The sequence below is a fragment of the Macrosteles quadrilineatus genome, unplaced genomic scaffold (assembly GCF_028750875.1).
Source record: "Macrosteles quadrilineatus isolate MER2022 unplaced genomic scaffold, UCM_ALF_1.0 Scaffold_1__1_contigs__length_201487025, whole genome shotgun sequence".
Classification (NCBI taxonomy): Eukaryota; Metazoa; Arthropoda; class Insecta; order Hemiptera; family Cicadellidae; genus Macrosteles; species Macrosteles quadrilineatus.
Genome location: NW_026542594.1, coordinates 11712721 through 11733341, shown reverse-complemented (window position 1 = coordinate 11733341; position 20621 = coordinate 11712721). Strand labels below are relative to the sequence as shown.

Here is a 20621-nt window from a genome sequence, read left to right as displayed (position 1 = left end):
GTCACCTTTAGTGACGGATTCCAGCGGCCTATAACGACCGAAATTCAGCCTGAACCCGTATCCTCTGCAACCGGGGTGTCTTCGGCTAGAGTAGGTCTTCAACCCTGTCTTGGGGGCGTGGCTCAGCCCTCGTGGGGTGACTCAATTTTGAGAACCCGGTCAGATGCTCGTCCTTACCTACAGCCGGGCAACTATACGCCGTATACAGATGGGCTACCTAGGCCGGTGGGAGAAAACAACTTCCGTGATAGACCGAGTACTGCGCCTTGGTTTTCTGGACAGCCAAGTGATGATACGGTTAGGCGAAATAGAGAGTTCTACCTTTTATCAACCGATGCTTGACAAGCGTAGTCGCGAGTTTACTTCGATTTGGGATTCTGTGCGGAAGTGGAATTGCGATTCGATGGGAGAAGAGATCCCGTCTCGTTTGTTGAGTGGCTCGGTGAACTGATAGAAACCTACTCCTTGAGCAATGATGAGGTGTTAAGAGCAATGCCAGAGCTGCTTCAAGGGGAAGCTCTGTTATGGTATCGGAACCAGAGGAGTTTTTGGGTTGGTTTCGCTGATTTTCTGGCTGATTTTGAAACCCAGTTTTATCCTCCCGGATACCGACGCTACCTTGACGAGGAAATTCGCAAGCGTACACAGGGTGATAACGAGTCATTCCGCTGTTATCTCACTGCGATATCAACCCTGATTCGGCGCAGTGGTGAATTCTCTGCTCAGCAGAAGTTAAACCTGGTCTATACGAATATGAAGCCCGATTATAAAATTATGGTACGGCGTAGTGACTTTTCTACAATACCAGAGTTGACTCGGAGGGCCGAGGAATATGAGGCTTACTTGAGGGATCGAAGTACTTTTCGGCCTCCCCCTCCTCCGTCTCTAGCTCTTGTCCCGGAAACGGCCTATGTGTCAAAGCGTAGGATAGAGCGGGTGTTTGACCACGCTGCAGTTAATCCCATGCTAACCGAGGGTGTCGACGCTTGCGCTAAGGGTGAGACGATAGCTACTTCCGGCCCTGCGGCAAATAATGTAGATTGTGCCGGCCTTGAAACTCGGCGGGGTGTTCAACCCAGAACAATGCTGGATGCTGGAGTTGAATATGTGTGCGCCCAGCGGCGAGAACCTGAGGCCCATGCTTAACCTGGAAAGGAGTGGGTTGTTGATGCATATACTTTGACAAATAAGTTTATTTCACACTTAACTACTAACTTTTCTCAAAAACACATCTTAATTACCTTCTACGCAAACGTAATGAAAGCTAACTATTGAAATACCATTGAAAAAATAACCCAGATATGCCTTTTTTGCGCGCGCTTATTAGTTCTTAGTAAAACTAATCTTGGTTTAGTTGCAGACTACATAGCCAGTGTACACATACCTAGCTCAGTATCAAATTTAGTTTATATAGTTTAACTAGCTTTTTTAGTTTGTTTGAAAAGAAAAAATTCCAATCACATGTATTATTTACAGTGTATGTTAAATAGAGAAGTCTGTACATTGCATATTTTTGGTCGAGTTTTCAACCACTGGACCTCAACTTCATTGTACACTTCATTGTTCATTGTACACTTCATTGTTCATTGTTCACTGGGAAATCCATTGTAAGTAAACTATAAGAAATGCTCACTAATCAATGCAAATACTTTAAGGTTATGTGAAAACATATTTAAAGGAATCAGCAAAAATAGTAATACATAATTGCTAGGCAATTGCTAGGTCTATTGCAATTCATTAAGGATATTTAATAATATACTGCTTGTATATTTAATAATATATATAAACGTTTTAATTAAATACGCGATTTTCGGTACTAGGGCTGGACAAATTTAATTACAACTATAGCTGCCATTTCGACCCTGGACAGCAATGGGTAGCTTTCAGCCTCCAATTAACGTTTGTAAAACTACTAAAACATCCCAGTGCGGTGAAAAATATTTGCCAATCATACTCAATTGACTCGGAACACTGCAGTTTCTGATTTAATTAAGGGTATTATTAAAAAGTACTCAAGCAGTAATCAATTAAACAGGGTAACGAATTGAAGGATAGATACAACTAGACTATAAGGACGCAAAATACGCGTAGGTACAACTACATATACGTAGGGACCACTAGTCGTAGGGACCACTAGTCGTAGGGACAACTGGTCGCATCCGTACAAGCTAGGTGATACTACTTGTAGGTGGGATACACGTCTAGTTGTACCTACATCTACTTGTACCTACGTCTAGTTGTACCTACTAAAAATCTGCAGGTACAACTAGTCGGGTGTGCCACCGTCTACTTGTACCTGCGTCTAGTTGTACCTACGACTAGTTGTCCCTAGGCCTCGAGGTACAAGTAGACGTAGGTACAACTAGACGGCGGGACAACGATACGCGGTCCCCATGGATTATAAGTTAAAAATACAATTGAGTTTAATTTATTTTTCAAGTGTTGTTTTCAGTGTAAACATCATATTTTCCCTAATTAAAAAAGTCCATTGCTCATGTAACCCTTATTTGCTCAGTTTATGGTGGTTGTTTTAACAACTATTTCCTGTTCTGACTTTGCAAGCAAGACAATGCAACCAATGCATAATTTGAGGTTCTACTGTTTTGTTACAGGACAGACACAATGCACAGTCCTCGTGTGCTGGGTTGTTTGTTGCTGCTCATCTTGGGTTTGACTTCCCTGGCATCTGGATACATGTGGACATGGCCTCGCCAGTACATGCCGTAAGTTGTGTATCAAAACCACCATTTAAAGCGAATGAAAACAATATGTTATAAAAACTATTACAATCAATAAATGTACACTTTTTGTGTCTACATTCAATTTGGCCTAGAGTATGTACGGTAATTCAGATTTTTTTCAAACGGTTACATATCAGCTTGGTTGGTTATCAAAATTAGAGTGCAGGGGCTAATTTATTGTGTACTAGCCGCCAACCCGTGCTTTGCAATGGGAAGAGAACGCTAAAGAGAATAATTATTATGTTCCATAGATCTGCTGTAAAATAGTTAATTGTTCAAGTTTAAGTAAGTTTGTGACAGTGAGTTTCAAATTTCCCGCGAGATAAGTAAATTGCAGATCTGCCGTGGAGTACGTCAGGCGCCACCGTCATTTAGCTACCTCCCCACCACGACCTTTGAGAGGGAAGGAGCTCTAGGAGGTGACCAGAGGACATTAAGTACCGTACCGTCAAGCAATCAAGTTATAAGTTTTCGTTTGTGTCGTAAGTGAGTGTAGTGTTGACGATTACCGACGGCGGCATATTTCCATATGGGTAAGTGTCCCTCCAAAAGTCGTAAGTTTTAATTCTTTAACAAACTCAGATTTTAATCTCAATTCTCTCCAAGTTTGTCTCGATTTTAATTTTCCAATATCGAGCCCATAAAGTATCGAACGTTCTAACCCTCGGTTAGAGGCAATTGTCTCTCACCTCGAGGCTCTAAATTCTTTTAGAAACTTTACATCATATAATCGGGCGGAGGCATATGTCTCGTCGGTTCGATTATAAAAGGTCCTCTTAATTTCAAGTAAGAAATAATTTTGGTTTAGTTTTTATAAAGTGAAAAGTCAGTAAAATTTTATTTCGGAATGTACCATTTTGTTTTTCTGTAGGTTAAGTGAGGATAAAGTATAATTTTATTTTCAGGGAGTGTTATTGTATCATGTATTCATCAATTTGAAATCCCCTTTTAGAATTACTATTCAATATTAGTAGCATTCTAATAACTCAAAAGTGTGTGAATTATTAAGTTGCAGGTTGTGTTCCGTGTGGGGTAATTATCTCGCATGGCGACACGTTTATAGAGAGTGTTAGGTTATCGTTTATTCTTTAATTTAAAGCCCCTTTTGATTGTGATCTTATTTGTGTATTTTAAAGTCCCACGAAGTATTTAGATGAAATGTTGTATGACACGTAATATTCCGTGTGGGGTATATATCTCGCATAGTAATATTACCGTACGTTTGAGATTAATCTGGCTTAACGCAATCAGTTTATTAGGCGTTTAGTCGTAAGGTCGAGCTAATTTTCCTCAATATTTTGTCTCCGAAGTGCGGTGACCTTTTGGGTAATTTTTACGTATTAATCCGTGTGAGGCACATGTCTCGCGCGTCGATAGTCTATTTAAATTAATTACACCCGCCTTCAGATTAATTGATGTATCAAGTCGTGTGGGGCATTTGTCTCGTACGACACAATTTGTAAATATATGTTTTACAGAATATCGGGAGGGGCATCTGTCTCTTCACGAAATCCAATTTATCATTCACCTTGTAAATGTATCGATTCATTGTGTATCGGTTATTTTGAGAGACCGCTTTACATATAATACAGTGTTACGATTCACCCTGAGGTGTGAAGTGTGTAGTGTAGGTTTGGTGCGAGAAAGGAGCTAACTGTATATCGTTCTGATTGAGTACCTATAGTTTGGAACACCTTTCAGTGTATATATTTCTGTAGTTGTAATGATAATGCAATAAATATCGATTTTTTACTAGATGTGGTTACAATTTTCATCTCCTGAGATATTTCCTTACCTCCAGACAAATTTTAGTGTTACCATTAGGGTCGAACCTTCTCCGTGGGTTTATCCGAGGCAAATAAAATTTATTTTGTATTGTGGGAATATTTGACATATTAATATCGTATTACAATTATATAATATTCCCATTACAAGTTAGTTTTATAAGATTAAAAGTTTAAAAATATTGGAATAAATTGAGAGAGTTTGATACACAGTTTTTGTATTTCCATAGTAACAATTATAAGTTGAAAACAATAACAAATAAGCTCTAACCAGCTGGCATTTAATACGTTAATTCAATCCATGCCTTTGGCACATCTGCTGTATGTAGATAAACTTTTAATTAGGGATGGACAAGATTGGATTTTTAGTTCGAGACGAGACGAGACGGGATTTTTTATTTCTCATAAAATTTCGAGACGAGATCGAGACGGGATTTCCCTTCTCATACACAACGGGAAATGCACGTTCAAAATTTTTACCTGATTTTGTAACATTGTTAGATGACTGTTTAAATACAAAAATAATGATAATAGGCAAGAATATTTACAATCTTTTATTAAAAAACGTCAGCATAACATTTTTTTATTAATTACGCCTAACTTATTAAAAATGCCTACGATTAGGAAACATAGTGATATCAGTTAGGATAGAGTTCAACTTATCCTAAAATAAAATAAATCATAAAATAAAAGCAATATTAATTTTAATAAAACAGTTAGGTACTTATTTTGACTTTTTATAGCAACAAAACATTCCTCACACTGCTTACACTTAACAAAACTTCTCAAGTGTTATTAAAGTAATATTATTAAAATAATTAAAGTAATATTTACATTTAAAGAATTAATTCAATAAGAACACCTTCGCAAAGGAAACACAACTACAACACGCTCCTGTATTGCGGGTATTGCAATAACTAACTAACTAACTTGGTAACTTTCTGCAGGCGTTTTTAATTTTTTTTTTTTTTTTTCTCGTCTCGATAAAAATCTCGGCCAAAAAGAAATCTCATCTCGTGTAACGAGATTTAAAATTTCCCGAAAATTTCCCGAAATTTCAAGACTTGACCAACCCTACTTTTAATCCACTAAAAGTATTAACTGGCTACTACGTTTCCCAGACATTATTTTTGGAGACATAAACCATACAAACACAATAGATTTTTATAAACATTTTAGAAAAAAGAAAGTTAAAGAATTATGCATAAAAAAAATAAAACGCCTTATTCACACAGTATCAAAAATTATTTATTAAATTAAAAACATATACATAACTGTAAACAATCCTACTTTGAAGGTTCTTATTTTGTATCACTGCTTTTTGTTGCTGCTTGGTTCAAATTAGCTGTTGTCATAAATCTAAACAATTAATAGTGCTGCACCCTGTTGGTAAACCTTGTAACTTTTTAATACACTACTGAACATCACATAATCAAATTGTTTAGTTGAAACAGCTGTTAAGATTCTTTAATTCCTTAATTCCATTTAAATATAAGTACTCATAAGTTTGGTGGGAAATTCCAGAGCCACTAGAGCGGAGGCCTTTTGACGGATCTACACCAAACTTCACACAAACTATCCTTGTGTAACCTATTTTTTTCAAAGCTAGAGGAATAGAAATAGGTTAGGGTTTGTACCAGGATAGACAGTCTGGTGACGGGGGTTTATCTGGGCTAGGATAAGTTCCAGGGGTCTTGATAGTCTTTAAAATTTGTAGATAAAAACTTTAAAGATAGCAACTAATTTCAGCTTTGCCGTTGATGGTAATATTGATACTTTCTTTAAGTTGTGAAGCCCCTTACATTTAACTTTAAAGGTAGATTTTACTCAGAGGCTCTTTTTTAAATACAAACAAACAAAATTTAGAATAGCCATCCAGAGTCTGTGGTTTCTCATGTGAGACAATTCAATATTCTCAGGTTCTTTGAACACTCATCCTTATCGACTTTTCTAAGCGGGAGGGATTTTGATGGAATGATCACAAAGTAATTAACTGTAGGCCAAAGATTTAGGTTGGTTCAAGACTTTTCTTAGGCTGAAGGCCTGAATAAAGGGAGGAAGGACAGAGTTGACAAACCAACAAGGAGGCGTTGGTGTCAAAGGGCACAGGACTGTTAGTTGAGCTTATGGCAAAGAATTGATTGATATATATTTCCTTAGATAGGCAAAGTATTAGTTAGCGGTATTTCCTTAATATGCTAAAATAGGATTATACGATAGCTCGCAACGGAAGTATAGGAATTAGCTAGCAACTAAAGTGAAAATGCGCCGGTTTTAGCAAAGGATTAATGAATACCTATGAACGAAATAACGACTAAAGCGGGATTACGTTAGCGTTATCTGAAATAGTAATAACTATCTGATGTAATAGTTATCTGAGATAGCTAGGAACGGAATAACTACTAACGCGGGATTACGTTAGCGTTATTACAATAGTAATGGATAGCTAGGAGCAGAATAACAACTAACGCCGGATTACGTTAGCGTTATTTAAAATAGTAAGGAATAGCTAGGAACGGAATAACTACTAACGCGGGATTACGTTAGCGTTATTTACGATAGTAATGGATAGCTAGGAACGGAATAACAACTAACGCGGAAATACGTTAGCGTTATTTACAATAGTAATGGATAGCTAAGGACGGAATAACAACTAACGCGGGATTACGTTAGCGTTATTTAAAATAGTAAGGAATAGCTAGGAACGGAATAACTACTAACACGGGATTAAGTTAGCGTTATTTACAATAGTAATGGATAGCTAGGAGCGGAATAAAAACTAACGCGAGAATACGTTAGCGTTATTTAAAATAGTAAGGATAGCTAGGAGCGGAATAACAATTAACGCGAGAATACGTTAGCGTTATTTACAATAGTAATGGATAGCTAAGGACGGAATAACAACTAACGCAGGATTACGTTAGCATTATTTAAAATAGTAAGGAATAGCTAGGAACGGAATAACTACTAACGCGGGATTACGTTAGCGTTATTTACAATATAGTAATGGATAGCTAGGAGCGGAATAACAACTAACGCGGGAACACGTTAGCGTTATTTACAATAGTAATGGATAGCTAAGGACGGAATAACAACTAACGCCGGATTACGTTAGCGTTATTTAAAATAGTAAGGAATAGCTAGGAACGGAATAACTACTAACGCGGGAATACATTAGCGTTATTTAAAATAGTAAGGAATAGTTAGGAACGGAATAACAACTAACGCGGGAATACGTTAGAGTTATTTAAAATAGTAATGAATAGCTAGGAACGGAATAACAACTAACGCGGGAATACGTTAGCGATATTTAAAATAGTAATGGATAGCTAAGGACGGAATAACAACTAACGCGGGAATACATTAGCGTTATTTAAACTAGTAAGGGATAACTAGGAGCGGAATAACAACTAACGCAGGATTACGTTAGCGTTATTTAAAATAGTAATGGATAGCTAAGGACGGAATAACAACTAACGCGGGAATATGTTAGCGTTATTTAAACTAGTAAGGGATAACTAGGAGCGGAATAACACCTAACGCGGGAAAACGTTAGCGTTATTTAAAATAGTAATGAATAGCTAGGAACGGAATAACAACTAATGCGGGAGTACGTTAGCGTTATTTAAAATAGTAAGGAATAGCTAGGAACGGAATAACTACTAACGCGGGAATACGTTAGCGTTATTTAAAATAGTAATGATTAGCTAAGAGTAAGGTATTATGACTAGCAAGTAATTATTAGTAAGTTTAAAAAAAAACCCGCTCGAAAGTATATAAAGACAATATAAACAGAATTTAGATTAAGCTAACTGAGTGAATTAGACGAAAAGAAATAAGAATTCAGAGTGAAAGCAAGGATTTATAAATCGCAATAGAAACTATAGTATGGAACAAAGAATATATATAAGAGTGTCTATACCTTATAGTCCTGCCGTCTACACCTTCGCACTATACATAAATTACCTTTGATGTTGTCACAAGGATTATCCGCCGTAAACTGAGTAGAGCCTGGAGTCTAAGACGCGGCTCGGGGAGAGTGGAGAGGGTAGCGCTCACTGCGCATGACCGGTGGCTGACAGGCCGCGACCTGAAAGTTCACCGCGGCGGGAAATTCAAACCATCTTACGCGCCAACCATTTCATTCATGGCAGTATAGACTTGATTTAATTGTATCTGCTTAGGTTGGTGATAGAAATAGATTACGGTGATTTAAAAATAAGTCAGTTGTATATGTAAAAGTATTTATTTAATACCATGGAATTATAAAATTTGAACAACTATGTAAAACAATTCATTTACTGCAGTTATTTTTCTCAAAACTAAAACATATACCTATTTTGTAACATGTGAAAAAATAAACATGTTACACTTGAATATTGCTTAATAATGCCTGAAAGTTTCTTTACAATCTGTCAAGCGGTTTCGGAGTCCATATGGTACATACTTACTTCCTCTTTTATGGATTTATAAGATGATATTTTAATGCAACCTAGAGGTTTGCAATTCACCACTCAAAAACAAACAATTATTTGAGGTCTAGGTACTATTTTAGGCTAGGTTTCTGTGTTTGGATGTTATAAGACATGATAAGAGCACAATGAACTTCTTCTGCAGATGAATAATCTGTTGGTTAAGAGAAATGTTAACCGAATTATAAATGTCAAAATCCAAGCACATTAAAATGGCTGTGGCCTGAACTTTTTTGTAGTATCAAGTTTAAGCATTTTTTTATGTAGCTATCAGGGTATTTTTTTAGGCTGCTGCTCTTTGAACTTTGAGAATTTTTTCAGAGATAAATTAAATGGTTTTTGTTGCTGAGTCACTACTAACGTAATCCCTAATCCCTAATCCCCCTAGCGTAATCGCTAACGTAATCCCGCGTTAGTAGTTATTCCGTTCCTAGCTATCCATTACTATTTCAGATAACGCTAACGTAATCCCGCTTTAGTCGTTATTTCGTTCATAGGTATTCATTAATCCTTTGCTAAAACCGGCGCATTTTCACTTTAGTTGCTAGCTAATTCCTATACTTCCGTTGCGAGCTATCGAATAATCCTATTTTAGCATATTAAGGAAATACCGCTAACTAATACTTTGCCTATCTAAGGAAATATATATCAATCAATTCTTTGCCATAAGCTCAACTAACAGTCCTGTGCCCTTTGACACCAACGCCTCCTTGTTGGTTTGTCAACTCTGTCCTTCCTCCCTTTATTCAGGCCTTCAGCCTAAGAAAAGTCTTGAACCAACCTAAATCTTTGGCCTACAGTTAATTACTTTGTGATCATTCCATCAAAATGTACCGTACCTAGTGTCAGGTACGGGCGTAATGATAATTTAAACATGGTTAAATTTTGATTGGCTCTTAGGCAGTTAATGTTTAGGAACCAAGTACATCCATCATCATAATTATCAATATCACTAGATGAGATGAGGATACCACCTAATTTCGTATTTTAACCCGAATATACAAGTGGTGTGGTGTGAGTGAGTGAGTGAATAATGGAGGGAAATGGTCTGTGTGACATTCCATGCGAATTCACAAAAAACAATATAACCTACTCGTAAAAACTAAGTGTATTTTCAATTATGTCACAAAGGAATCATCACACAACAATAAAACACCACAATCAAGTTCTTAATAATCATTAAATTTCCTGAAAATCTGACAAAATGTGTTGAAAACGTAAGGCGTCCATTGTAATACATGGGTGTCCACTGACTTGTGGGGGGGAGAGCCCTTGTGCGGCCGGCTCGTTTTCGCTGCATTGACTCAGCATTCATGTTTATAGTTCTATGTTGACACCCCAGAGCGTGTCATTACCATCGATGCATCGATGTTTGATACTGGGAGGGTTAAACTATTTTATCAAACACCAACAAACAAGTACATCTCCCAAAAAATTATAAAATTAATATTTACAACAAAAGCACAAGGTTTTTTTATATTGTAAAATTATTCTTAGGTTTGTTTATTTCTATTTCACACTATTATTACTTGGCAATTGCTCAATTTAGAGCAACAGGTACATAATATATAATAATTTGTACTCTTAGTTACACTATTTTTTACAGGGTGAACGAGCAACAGGTTATGGAGTTGCGTTGCTGACGGCTCTTTTTGGAGGATTCTCTTCCGATAAATATCTTCAGTATGTGGGACAAAATGTTGCATTGAATTGTGTCAAGCATATCCAGACCAATTTGTCCTGATTACTACTGAGTTTATAAACAATAAATGATTCAATATCCAAACAGTTTCTTTTTAAACCAACATCCCATTTAGATTTTTTTAATTGTTTGACTTTGCACTTAGGAAGATAAATTATATATGTATATATAAATTATATCTAGCAATTATAAAGTAAATTTATTTTAAAATATGAGTTTGTTAATATTTTTGTATAGAAATAAAAAGAAATTTAACACAAATTTAAAATCAAACAATGTCTTAAGTTAAAGTGATCAATAAGGTTAAGTTTGTACTTTATAGTACTGTACTTTCATAAGCATGATATTACAGTAATCTGTACTGGTCTAGTGACTACAATAGACCAGGGCCCTGTTTCATAAAAATACTAGTCTAGTAAATACTAGTTCCGTATTTACCTGTCCTACTAATTTCTGTTTCATAAACGTTTTTATACCACTAGTAAATACTAGTGTATTTTACTAGTCACGTGACCAAAACTACTAGTCACGTGACCAACTTTACAAGGTAAACTTTCAAAACAAATTTCTAACCTCAATCACGGGTTTTCAAACCCTTTATAAAGGGTTTTAATTTTGTTTTCATTTGATACAAAAAGTAAATAGTTGTAGAAACGCAGTATTTTCTTTTAATTAATATTTATATAGACACATAAGTAAAACAATCACACATTATTTATCTAACCGTTATTATTTATGTTCATCAATGAGCCCGCCGACGCACGGTGATTGTAGTAGCCGGTTGTAGGCCTAGTTGCGGCGCTCAACGGTTGGGTGGAAATTGATCTGTTGCTGAAGCATTCGCTGTGATTTGTATAGTTTTTGTTTTATTCTGACATATAAAATTAAGCTTGCTATGAGTAAAGAAAAGTAATCTCAAGTTTTGAATGTAATTAAATAGTCTAATGACATTTTGTTTATTGGAACGGTTTCAAGTACCCTTACCTATGTTTTCAAATATTCGAATGCATAAGGATATTTGGGTTAAAAACCATTTGGTGATATTCTAATTTTGAGTCTACAAACCATGAATAATAAGCCTAAACGTTTATTGATGTAACAAATAATTGCAACGCCGTTACAAGCGATGGAGAAGTAGGTTTTCAAGTATAGTAAAACATGGCGTAGCTCGGAGGTAGAGTTCTCGCTAGTCATGTGGCGGGTCCCTGGTTCAAATCCGTGCCACTCATTTTACTTTTTATTCCATTAATTAAACTTTTACATGTTTTTACATTAAAAAAAACATGATCAACATCTAATTTTTTTATTACTTTGAATAACAAATTCAGAATACCAAAATGGATTAAAAGTAATGTTTTTATGATAAGCAGTTCAGTTCAACGCCCAAAAATCAAATATAGGCCTACAAAATTGTTAGTCTATCTCAGGGTTTTAGCTATTTAGGGAAGCAAATAATAAGCACCTCAAAAAATACAATGCAACTCCTCTTTAAAAGTGTCTTACTATTATTTCCTATTCAAATGTCTTTAAATAAAACCGAGAGCCTTGGGTGTAAAATAATCTGATTAATGTTGCAACGTTGGATACATTTGTTACATCTTTGTATGCAATACGGTATGCGGTTTTAATTTGGTTTCTCCCAAAGCTTAAAAATCTTTTCTCTGTGATAGCTAATAGTTGATATAACCATGAAATTTAACTCAAGTAAAATTAGACTAAAATTTCACAGAAATTGATAACTTATAATTATAATTAATTCTAATAGGGCGATTGTACATACATTATAAAATTTTATTTCTCTCATTTTGTACTACGCCACATTTATTGATTGTAATTTATATCAAATAATTATCATTTTAGCACTCACATTATTATTTTTATCTTAAATTGCAAACGTGAGCCAATTTGCACTTGCAAAAAGAACTTAATAATTCATTTTTTTTTATGATGTGAGTAATGAAATAACTCTCTTTCCAAAAAATACTAGTCTACTTCAAATAATACGGGTGTAGAGAGGTTGTTAGAAAATGGCAAGTATTTACCAGTGTAATTTACAAGAATAAAACTTTATGAAACACATTGCTGTCTACACTAGTAAAAACCACTAGTAATACTAGTCCCTACACTAGTAACTAGTATTTTACACTAGTAGGTTTTTGAAACGTAGACTTGTAAAATACACTAGTATTACTAGTCTATGGACTAGTAAATACTAGACTAGTAGTTTTATGAAACAGGGCCCAGGAGGCCCAAATTCCAATCCCACTAATCACCACTTTCACCTTTGGGTTTTGCTGTGTGATAATGATGCAACCTAGTAGTTTGAAGTTCACCAGAAGATGTAGTATCCTATACAACTGGAAAACAAACAACTATTTGAGGTCTATTTAGAAAGTGAAGAAAGTTTCTGTCTGTCTCTGCTATGTGTGCGCTGATCGCCTACTTTAATACATTCACTCAGACTTTTTCGCCTCCTCAATGACTGCCAAGCGATCGCAGCAGAAATGTCGTGCTGCCCACTGTTGCAATATTAAAATTGAAATACTCCACAGCAAACCTGCAGACTAAGCAAATTTCCATTTGCCTGAGTGGATTTTCAATTAAATCTATTTAAATAACATTAGGTTTATCATGTACCTAGGTTTGCTGCTACAGGGAGGACAATGAAGTGTGTATTTTTTTTTAGTAAAATCAAATAAAAAAGCAAATAAGTAAAGGTTTTTTTTAGCTTAGTAAAAAATCAATAAATTTGCCAAGTTCGATCAAAACATAAGGGTAAAAAAACACTTAAAAATACTAAATTATTTGTTTTTTAAGCTCTTTAAAATGGTTTTAAGAGAAATAGGGAAGTTTGAATTTTTTATGGTCAGAAATGCGAAAGACCAATTTTTACCCGATAAAACCCCATACCCATGGTCTGATCGTGCCGGTTCGCGAACTCATTAAAGTTTATCTCGCCCTACACCTTCAAGCCAAATTTCATCCGAATCAGACAAAAATTTCTCAAGTTATTGCGTTCATGGACATATTTATATATATTATATATATTTATTATACAAATATAACAATTTGAACGAGCAGTGTTTTTGGCCTCTAGGGACATTAAAATGAAAAAGTATATTGGTCCCGGATACTAATTACTGAGGTCTCATAGTGGTTTGTGATACGGTATAGGTCTTACCGTGCCACCTAGTAATGGCTACTTCCTTATTGGAAAAATCCTACTAGTTAAGATATGCAGTCAGTAACACAGTTTTGTTAACTAGAAAATCAAAACCTATAGACACTTTAAAAATTATTTCAGGACAAGGGAGTGAAGTGTACGGAAACAATGTAATAAATCCAAGTTCCGTCTGTGAATGACACATTATTTTTGATGATGGCCAAGCTAAAATATTTGTCCAAAGCTTTTTTGCATAACAATGCCACACTGTAAATCACATTCTAGATCTTAATTCATTCAAAAGGGAGATGTCTCTCAATCTTACCGTGCCACCTAGTAATGGCTACTTCCTTATTGGAAAAATCCTACTAGTTAAGATGTGCAGTCAGTAACACAGTTTTGTTAACTAGAAAATCAAAACCTATAGACACTTTAAAAATTATTTCAGGACAAGGGAGTGAAGTGTACGGAAACAATGTAATAAATCCAAGTTCCGTCTGTGAATGACACATTATTTTTGATGATGGCCAAGCTAAAATATTTGTCCAAAACTTTTTTGCATAACAATGCCACACTGTAAATCACATTCTAGGGAGATGTCTCTCAATCAACCTACAGTCCTCCATACCTAGCCCCGAGTGATTTTCACTTGTTTCTGAAAATGAAGACTTGGTTTGTAGCACAGTTAATTGTGTGACACCAAGTGGCTGATGTCGCAGGCGGAATTATGTGACAAAGAAATTTCAAAGCTCGTCCACCGCCAAATTAAGTGCCTTAATTTGTCGGGGACTATATGGAAAAGTAGTACTCTGTTATATATTATATATAACTAGGTGAAGGCTTACGTTAATTCATCTAACTGCGATAAATTGGGTGACATATACATATTTTGAGCATTGTTTAAAGAGTAATAAGTGTAAAAACGATAATTGTATTAATTGCGTTAGTTGCCAAATTTGGTTGATCATTCAATGATTAAAATATTTTCTATACTGTACGTCATCGGAGTTATTATTAGTATGTTATATGGTATCTCTTCCTTTGGAAGAACCTTTAAATAGTATTAAAATCGTATTGGTGGATCTTTTGTAGTTCAACACTTCCGTGATTTCATCAGTGTAATATGATTTTATTTGAAAAGAAAATATTTTTTGGGAAGACATATTCTAACTTCAAAGGGAGTTATATCCGTTACAGTGTAAGTTTGATTTTTCTTCGTCACGTCGCGTCAGTTCATATCGTACTTCTGTGCCAATGAATGAACCCTCTAGCATAGTTTTGAGAAATTGATTGTGGGGTTACTGTTGAAGGTGGAATTCCTTGACATGGGCGATGTCAGTTAGTTGTCTCAGCCTTATCAATAACATAAAGTTGTCAATATAATCTCTCTACGGAATGTTAGGTGTAGTGGAATACTTGAAGTGAAGTTGGCTTTTATTCTTGAACTGTTAGGGGCCTCCTAGTTCATATGATCTTGGCGGCTTCATTGGCAACAAATAATGCAAATGACATAGCAATGGGACATTTCCAAAAAGCAAAAATACTGTAAATTGGCTGTTACGTATATATTGACGTTTACATATTGTTAATCACCGTATCTTATAAAGGATTATGTGATCTAGTTTAAAAGGAATATGACCTTTCTGTCATGATAGTAGCTGCTTAAATAGTATTTTCTCTTTGTATCATATTTTACAGCCAAAATGTTGTGTTATTTTTAATAACGTTACCAACCTGACCCCAAAACCCCGCCAAAGTCTGTAATATAGGCAGGTGCAAATAATTTGTCAAGATGGGTACCATTTTAGGCAAGGTTTCTATGTTTGGATTTTATTAGACACGATAAGAGCTGATATTTCTACGTAAATATTTGATATGTGTAGAATAATATGATAAAATGTAGGCAAAAGTGGTGAAAGAGGCAGACACCAACCCGTACAATAGATATAAGATAGTTCAATAAGAAATGATTTAAGAATTGCTGTGATAAAAGGATTTTCCACTGATTTCGTAATTGAACGTTATATTGCAAAACATGACATGATAAAGAAGAAAATCTATTTTAAAATAAAAAATAACATTGCAAATACTTATTTGGTAGAATTCAGTAACTCCCAATTAATGTGTGTTGTTTGAAATACAATTTAAAAATGAACAGCTGTTTCATTAAAAAGTATTATTCTCATGGCCAAAATGTAAACAACTCTGTGGAGGGATCTTTAAAGGCTTCTGGGGCAGAGTCTTAAGGGATTTTGCTTAGTTTTTTAGCGAATTTCCCTATAGGGAAGTAGCTATTACCGTAGGTCTCATAGTAAGACCTAGGCCCGGGACCGATTTACTTTTTCATTTTGATGTCCCCAGAGGCCAAAAACACCATTCGTTAAAATTTTTATATATCTATATATAGATATATATATATATATGTGTGTCCATCCGCACGATAACTTGAGTAATTTTTGTCCGATTTTGATAAAATTTGGTTTGAAGGTGTAAGGCAGGATAAACTTGAACGAGTTCGCGAACCAGCATGATCGGGCTATGGGAACGGGGGTTTACGGGGGGTTTTATGGGGTAAAAATAGGTTTTTCCCATTTTTGACCCAAAAAACATAAAATTTTGCAAAATCTTTCCAAACCATTTTGTAGAGCTTAAAAAAACAAATAATTCAGTTTAACATTTTACAAAAAAAAGCAGTTTTACCCTCCCTGATGCAGCAAACCTAAGTACCTGTTAAACTAATTCTATTTTAATAGGAAATAAATGTTAAATTTTTAAGTAGACATTTTAGTGTAAATCCAATCAGGCAAATGGAAATTCGCTTAGTCTGCAGGTTTGCTGCGGCGGTGGTTTTCTTTTGATAACTCATCTACAGACCAAGACCTTTCTTTGGACACATCTACCAAGTTTCTATGCCCAGCCGTTCTCTCAAATTAGTGGGGACAAAGTTTCCAGTTAAATATTTAGATTCCCCCATGTTAACCTTATGGGAGAAACTCCAACTTTGATGGCCTGTGGGACAAAGCCCGAGGATTTTTATTACAGGAATTGTTGAAAGGGGGCGTCTACACAATAAATACTTTATTTTGACACGTCGATTGTAAAAATCGGTCCATTATTAACGGAGGAGTAGTGTTTTGTAGAAATCGCCTTCACGTATTATATATAAGGATACATAATACAATTATATCAATTTATATACCAGTTATAAATAACATATCAATTAATATATTTTTAAATAATTCATTTGAAAACCACCCGATTTTTATCCGATGCCCGAAGGTCAACATTGTTTTATCAATCTGAAAGGAATTAAAAATGTCTGGCCCTGACCTAAGACCCCTAATATTATTATTTAAAACATTGATAGACTCATTTATTACCTTAGTTGATCGGATTGTTTTAAACAAAAAGTCAATTCAACGAGTTTAAGCAATATTTCTAAAGTTCAAACCTTCATAGAATCAGAATATAGAGGGGACCTCTCTGGTGAGAGCCGCCGGGGACCTCTCTGGTGAGAGCCGCTGGGGACCTCTCTAGTGAGAGCCGCCAGGGGACCTATGGTGAGAGCCACCGGGGACCTCTCTGGTGAGAGCCGCCGGGACCTCTGGTGAGAGCCGCTGGGGACCTCTCTAGTGAGAGCCGCCAGGGGACGTATGGTGAGAGCCACCGGGAGCCTCTCTTATGAGAGCCACCGGGGACCTCTCTTATGAGAGCCACCGGGGACCTCTCTGGTGAGAGCTGCCAGGGGCCTCTTTGGTGAGAGCTGCCAGGGGCCTCTCTGATGAGAGCCACCGGGGGCCTCTCTTGTGATAGCCGCCAGGGGCCTCTCTGATGAGAGCCACCGGGGGCCTCTCTGGTGAGAGCTGCCAGGGGCCTCTCTGATGAGAGCCACCAAGGACCTCTTAGGTGAGAGCTGCCAGGGGCCTCTCTGATGAGAGCCACCGGGGACTCTGGTGAGAGCTGCCAGGGGCCTCTCTGATGAGAGCCACCGGGGGCCTCTCTGGTGAGAGCTGCCAGGGGCCTCTCTGGTGAGAGCTGCCAGGGGCCTCTCTGATGAGAGCCACCGGGGGCCTCTCTGGTGAGAGCCACCGGGGGCCTCTCTGATGAGAGCCACCGAGGGCCTGTATGCCTTAATCCTGTATCTCCTGTATGTCCTGTATGTCTGTAATCCTTTGAAACTGTCTAAGAAGGAATTTCCCTTAAAAGTTACCTTTGCCATGACTTTAAATAAGACAGACGCTAACAAAGGAAGGATTGTACGTGTCAGACAACTTTTTTCTAACATCCAGTTGTTTGTGGCTTTGTCAAGGGTTCACTTTTTCAGTGAAATCTGTGTCTGTGTATAAACAAAGCCATCAACACAAACAATTTTATATCATGGCCATATTATTAGCCTACTTTCAAGTAGCACAAATTAAATTTTTATGAAAAAACCATCATTTGCTGGTAAAAGTTAAAAAAAAATATATCCCTGGAGAAATTAGGAAAGAAAAAGATCCAAAAAAAGTTTAAAACAAAACTTAAAAAAAATTCTTAATAAACAAGGCCATTTATTGTCAAGAAGAATTTTTCCTCCTCCCTCAAGAATTCTAGACATTGGGAACATGGGTCTGTGGTGTCTAGTTTACCGACTGTCGGTATTTATGTGTTTTTTACAAAAAAACTAATAACTCCTTTAAACGGTTTGAGATACAGTGTTGATATTTTGCAAACATGTTTATCTTATTAACCTATTATTAACCTATTGGTTATTATATTATTATATTATATTATATTATTATATTATATAATTATATTATTGGTTATTAATTTATTAATTATTAACCTATTGGTCTTAACCTATTATTGTTAGAAATTATACTAAAAAATCATTAACCGTTTCAAAATGGCGGCCATTTAAAATATTTGATGCCAAATTTCACAAAAACTGTTAACTTTACAAAAAAATTGCAAGTGACAAAAAAGTTTGTAATTTGTATGTAGTCTTCAATGATACCTTATTTGTTAAGATTGGATAAATAATAACAGAGAAACGTGTTGTTTTCGTAATGTATGACCACTTTTCTCCATTTAAACAATGCTAATACTCCTTTTACATTGTCTAAATATCTTTACAATCATCTGTTATACGTCAATCAGGAATTTTAAAACATAACAGCTGATTTAATCATTTGTTTTTGTTATTTGTAAAAGTATTGTTGTCTAAACGTTACTACAAGTCTTTAATTGCTTACGATTCTTACAACCTAGTTAGAGTAATTAAATTATTTATTGTGTTTTACGTTATTAAGTTGGCCGTTTAGTCCTGAATGTGAGCAAAATGAATAGTTACACATCAGAGCAGAGGAGTATTGTGATATGGTCTACTTTTTTGGAATGGCTCGTGGCAGTGCAAGAGGAGCGGCGAGATTGTATGCAGAACATTATCCAAACAGGCAATGTCCTAACCATAAGACATTTAGTGCTGTATACCATAGATTGAGGGAAACGGTAACCTTTAAGGTAAATATGAGTGACACTGGGCGTGATAGATCAGTTCGTGATGTTGAGATCGAGGAACGCATTCTTGATCGGTTTGAGACGGATCCGTCGGTAAGTGTTAGAGCAGTAGGGCAAGAACTTGGTTGTAGTAAGAATACTGTTTGGAGAGTTTTGAAAGGAGAGAAACTTTACCCGTACAGTCCCCAAAAAGTACAAGCCTTGAAACCAGAAGATTTCCCCAGAAGGGTGAACTGCGCTCGCTGGTTCTTGGAAAAAGACTTAAATAATCCTCGATTTCTTGAAAACTTTCTGTTTACAGACGAAGCTAGTTTTACCAGGGATGGGATATTTAACAACCGAACAATGCATGTCTGGGCAGAACAAAATCCACATGCTATTTTTGAAGCTGGGCATCAAGAAAAGTTTTCGATTAATGTGTGGGCAGGTAGGTATTATAGGAAACTTCCTTGTTGGGCCCTACATTTTACCAAATCGGCTGAATTTACCAACCTACTTGGTGTTCCTTTGAGATATTCTTCCTGAGTTGATGGAAGATGTTCCCCTTTATGTCCGCGAAAATATGTGGTTGCAACACGACAGAGCCTCTGCCCACTATGGCAACATAGTCCGCGACTACTTAAACCTTACTTTTCCAAACAGCTGGATTGGGCGTGGAGGGCCGACACCTTGGCCCGCTCGATCACCCGACCTCACTCCTCTCGACTTTTTCCTTTGGGGCACAATTAAACAATTAGTTTATAGTACACCTGTAGAGCTTGAGATGGACTTAGTAGCTCGAGTGGTTGAGGCAGCCGCGATAATAAAAGAAGATGACCAAGTTTTTGGACGTGTTCAACGATCCATTAAATGTAAATGTAAATAAATGTTAATGTAAATAAATGTAGGCCTCTTGTAAATAAAGAAGGGCCATAAGGTATTGTCCAATTAATTGTATTTATTAATTACAAAAAATTTTTACATTATCAACATTTTTTTAAATTTATTTAGCTAAAGATTAATGTTAATTATAATAAACAACAACTTATACTTATAAATAACAAAAACAAATGATTAAATCAGCTGTTATGTTTTAAAATGCCTGATTGACCTATAACAGATGATTGTAAAGATATTTAGATAATGTAAAAGGAGTATTAGCATTGTTTAAATGGAGAAAAGTGGTCTTACATTACGAAAACAACACGTTTCTCTGTTATTATTTATCCAATCTTAACAAATAAGGTATCATTAAAAACTAGATAAAATTTACAAACTTTT

The 20621-nt window shown here is 35.9% G+C and overlaps 1 protein-coding gene across 1 annotated transcript in view; it reads left to right on the top strand.

Moving 5' to 3' along the window:
* Positions 1-10783, top strand: part of LOC129004074 (probable aminopeptidase NPEPL1) — an 80054-nt gene extending 69271 nt beyond the window's left edge. The window contains exons 8-9 of the mRNA XM_054432465.1: positions 2613-2723; positions 10604-10783. Coding sequence (XP_054288440.1) covers positions 2613-2723; positions 10604-10741 — 249 coding nt within the window. The 3' untranslated portion in view covers positions 10742-10783. The remainder of the gene's footprint in view (positions 1-2612; positions 2724-10603) is intronic.
* Positions 10784-20621: the final 9838 nt, after the last annotated feature.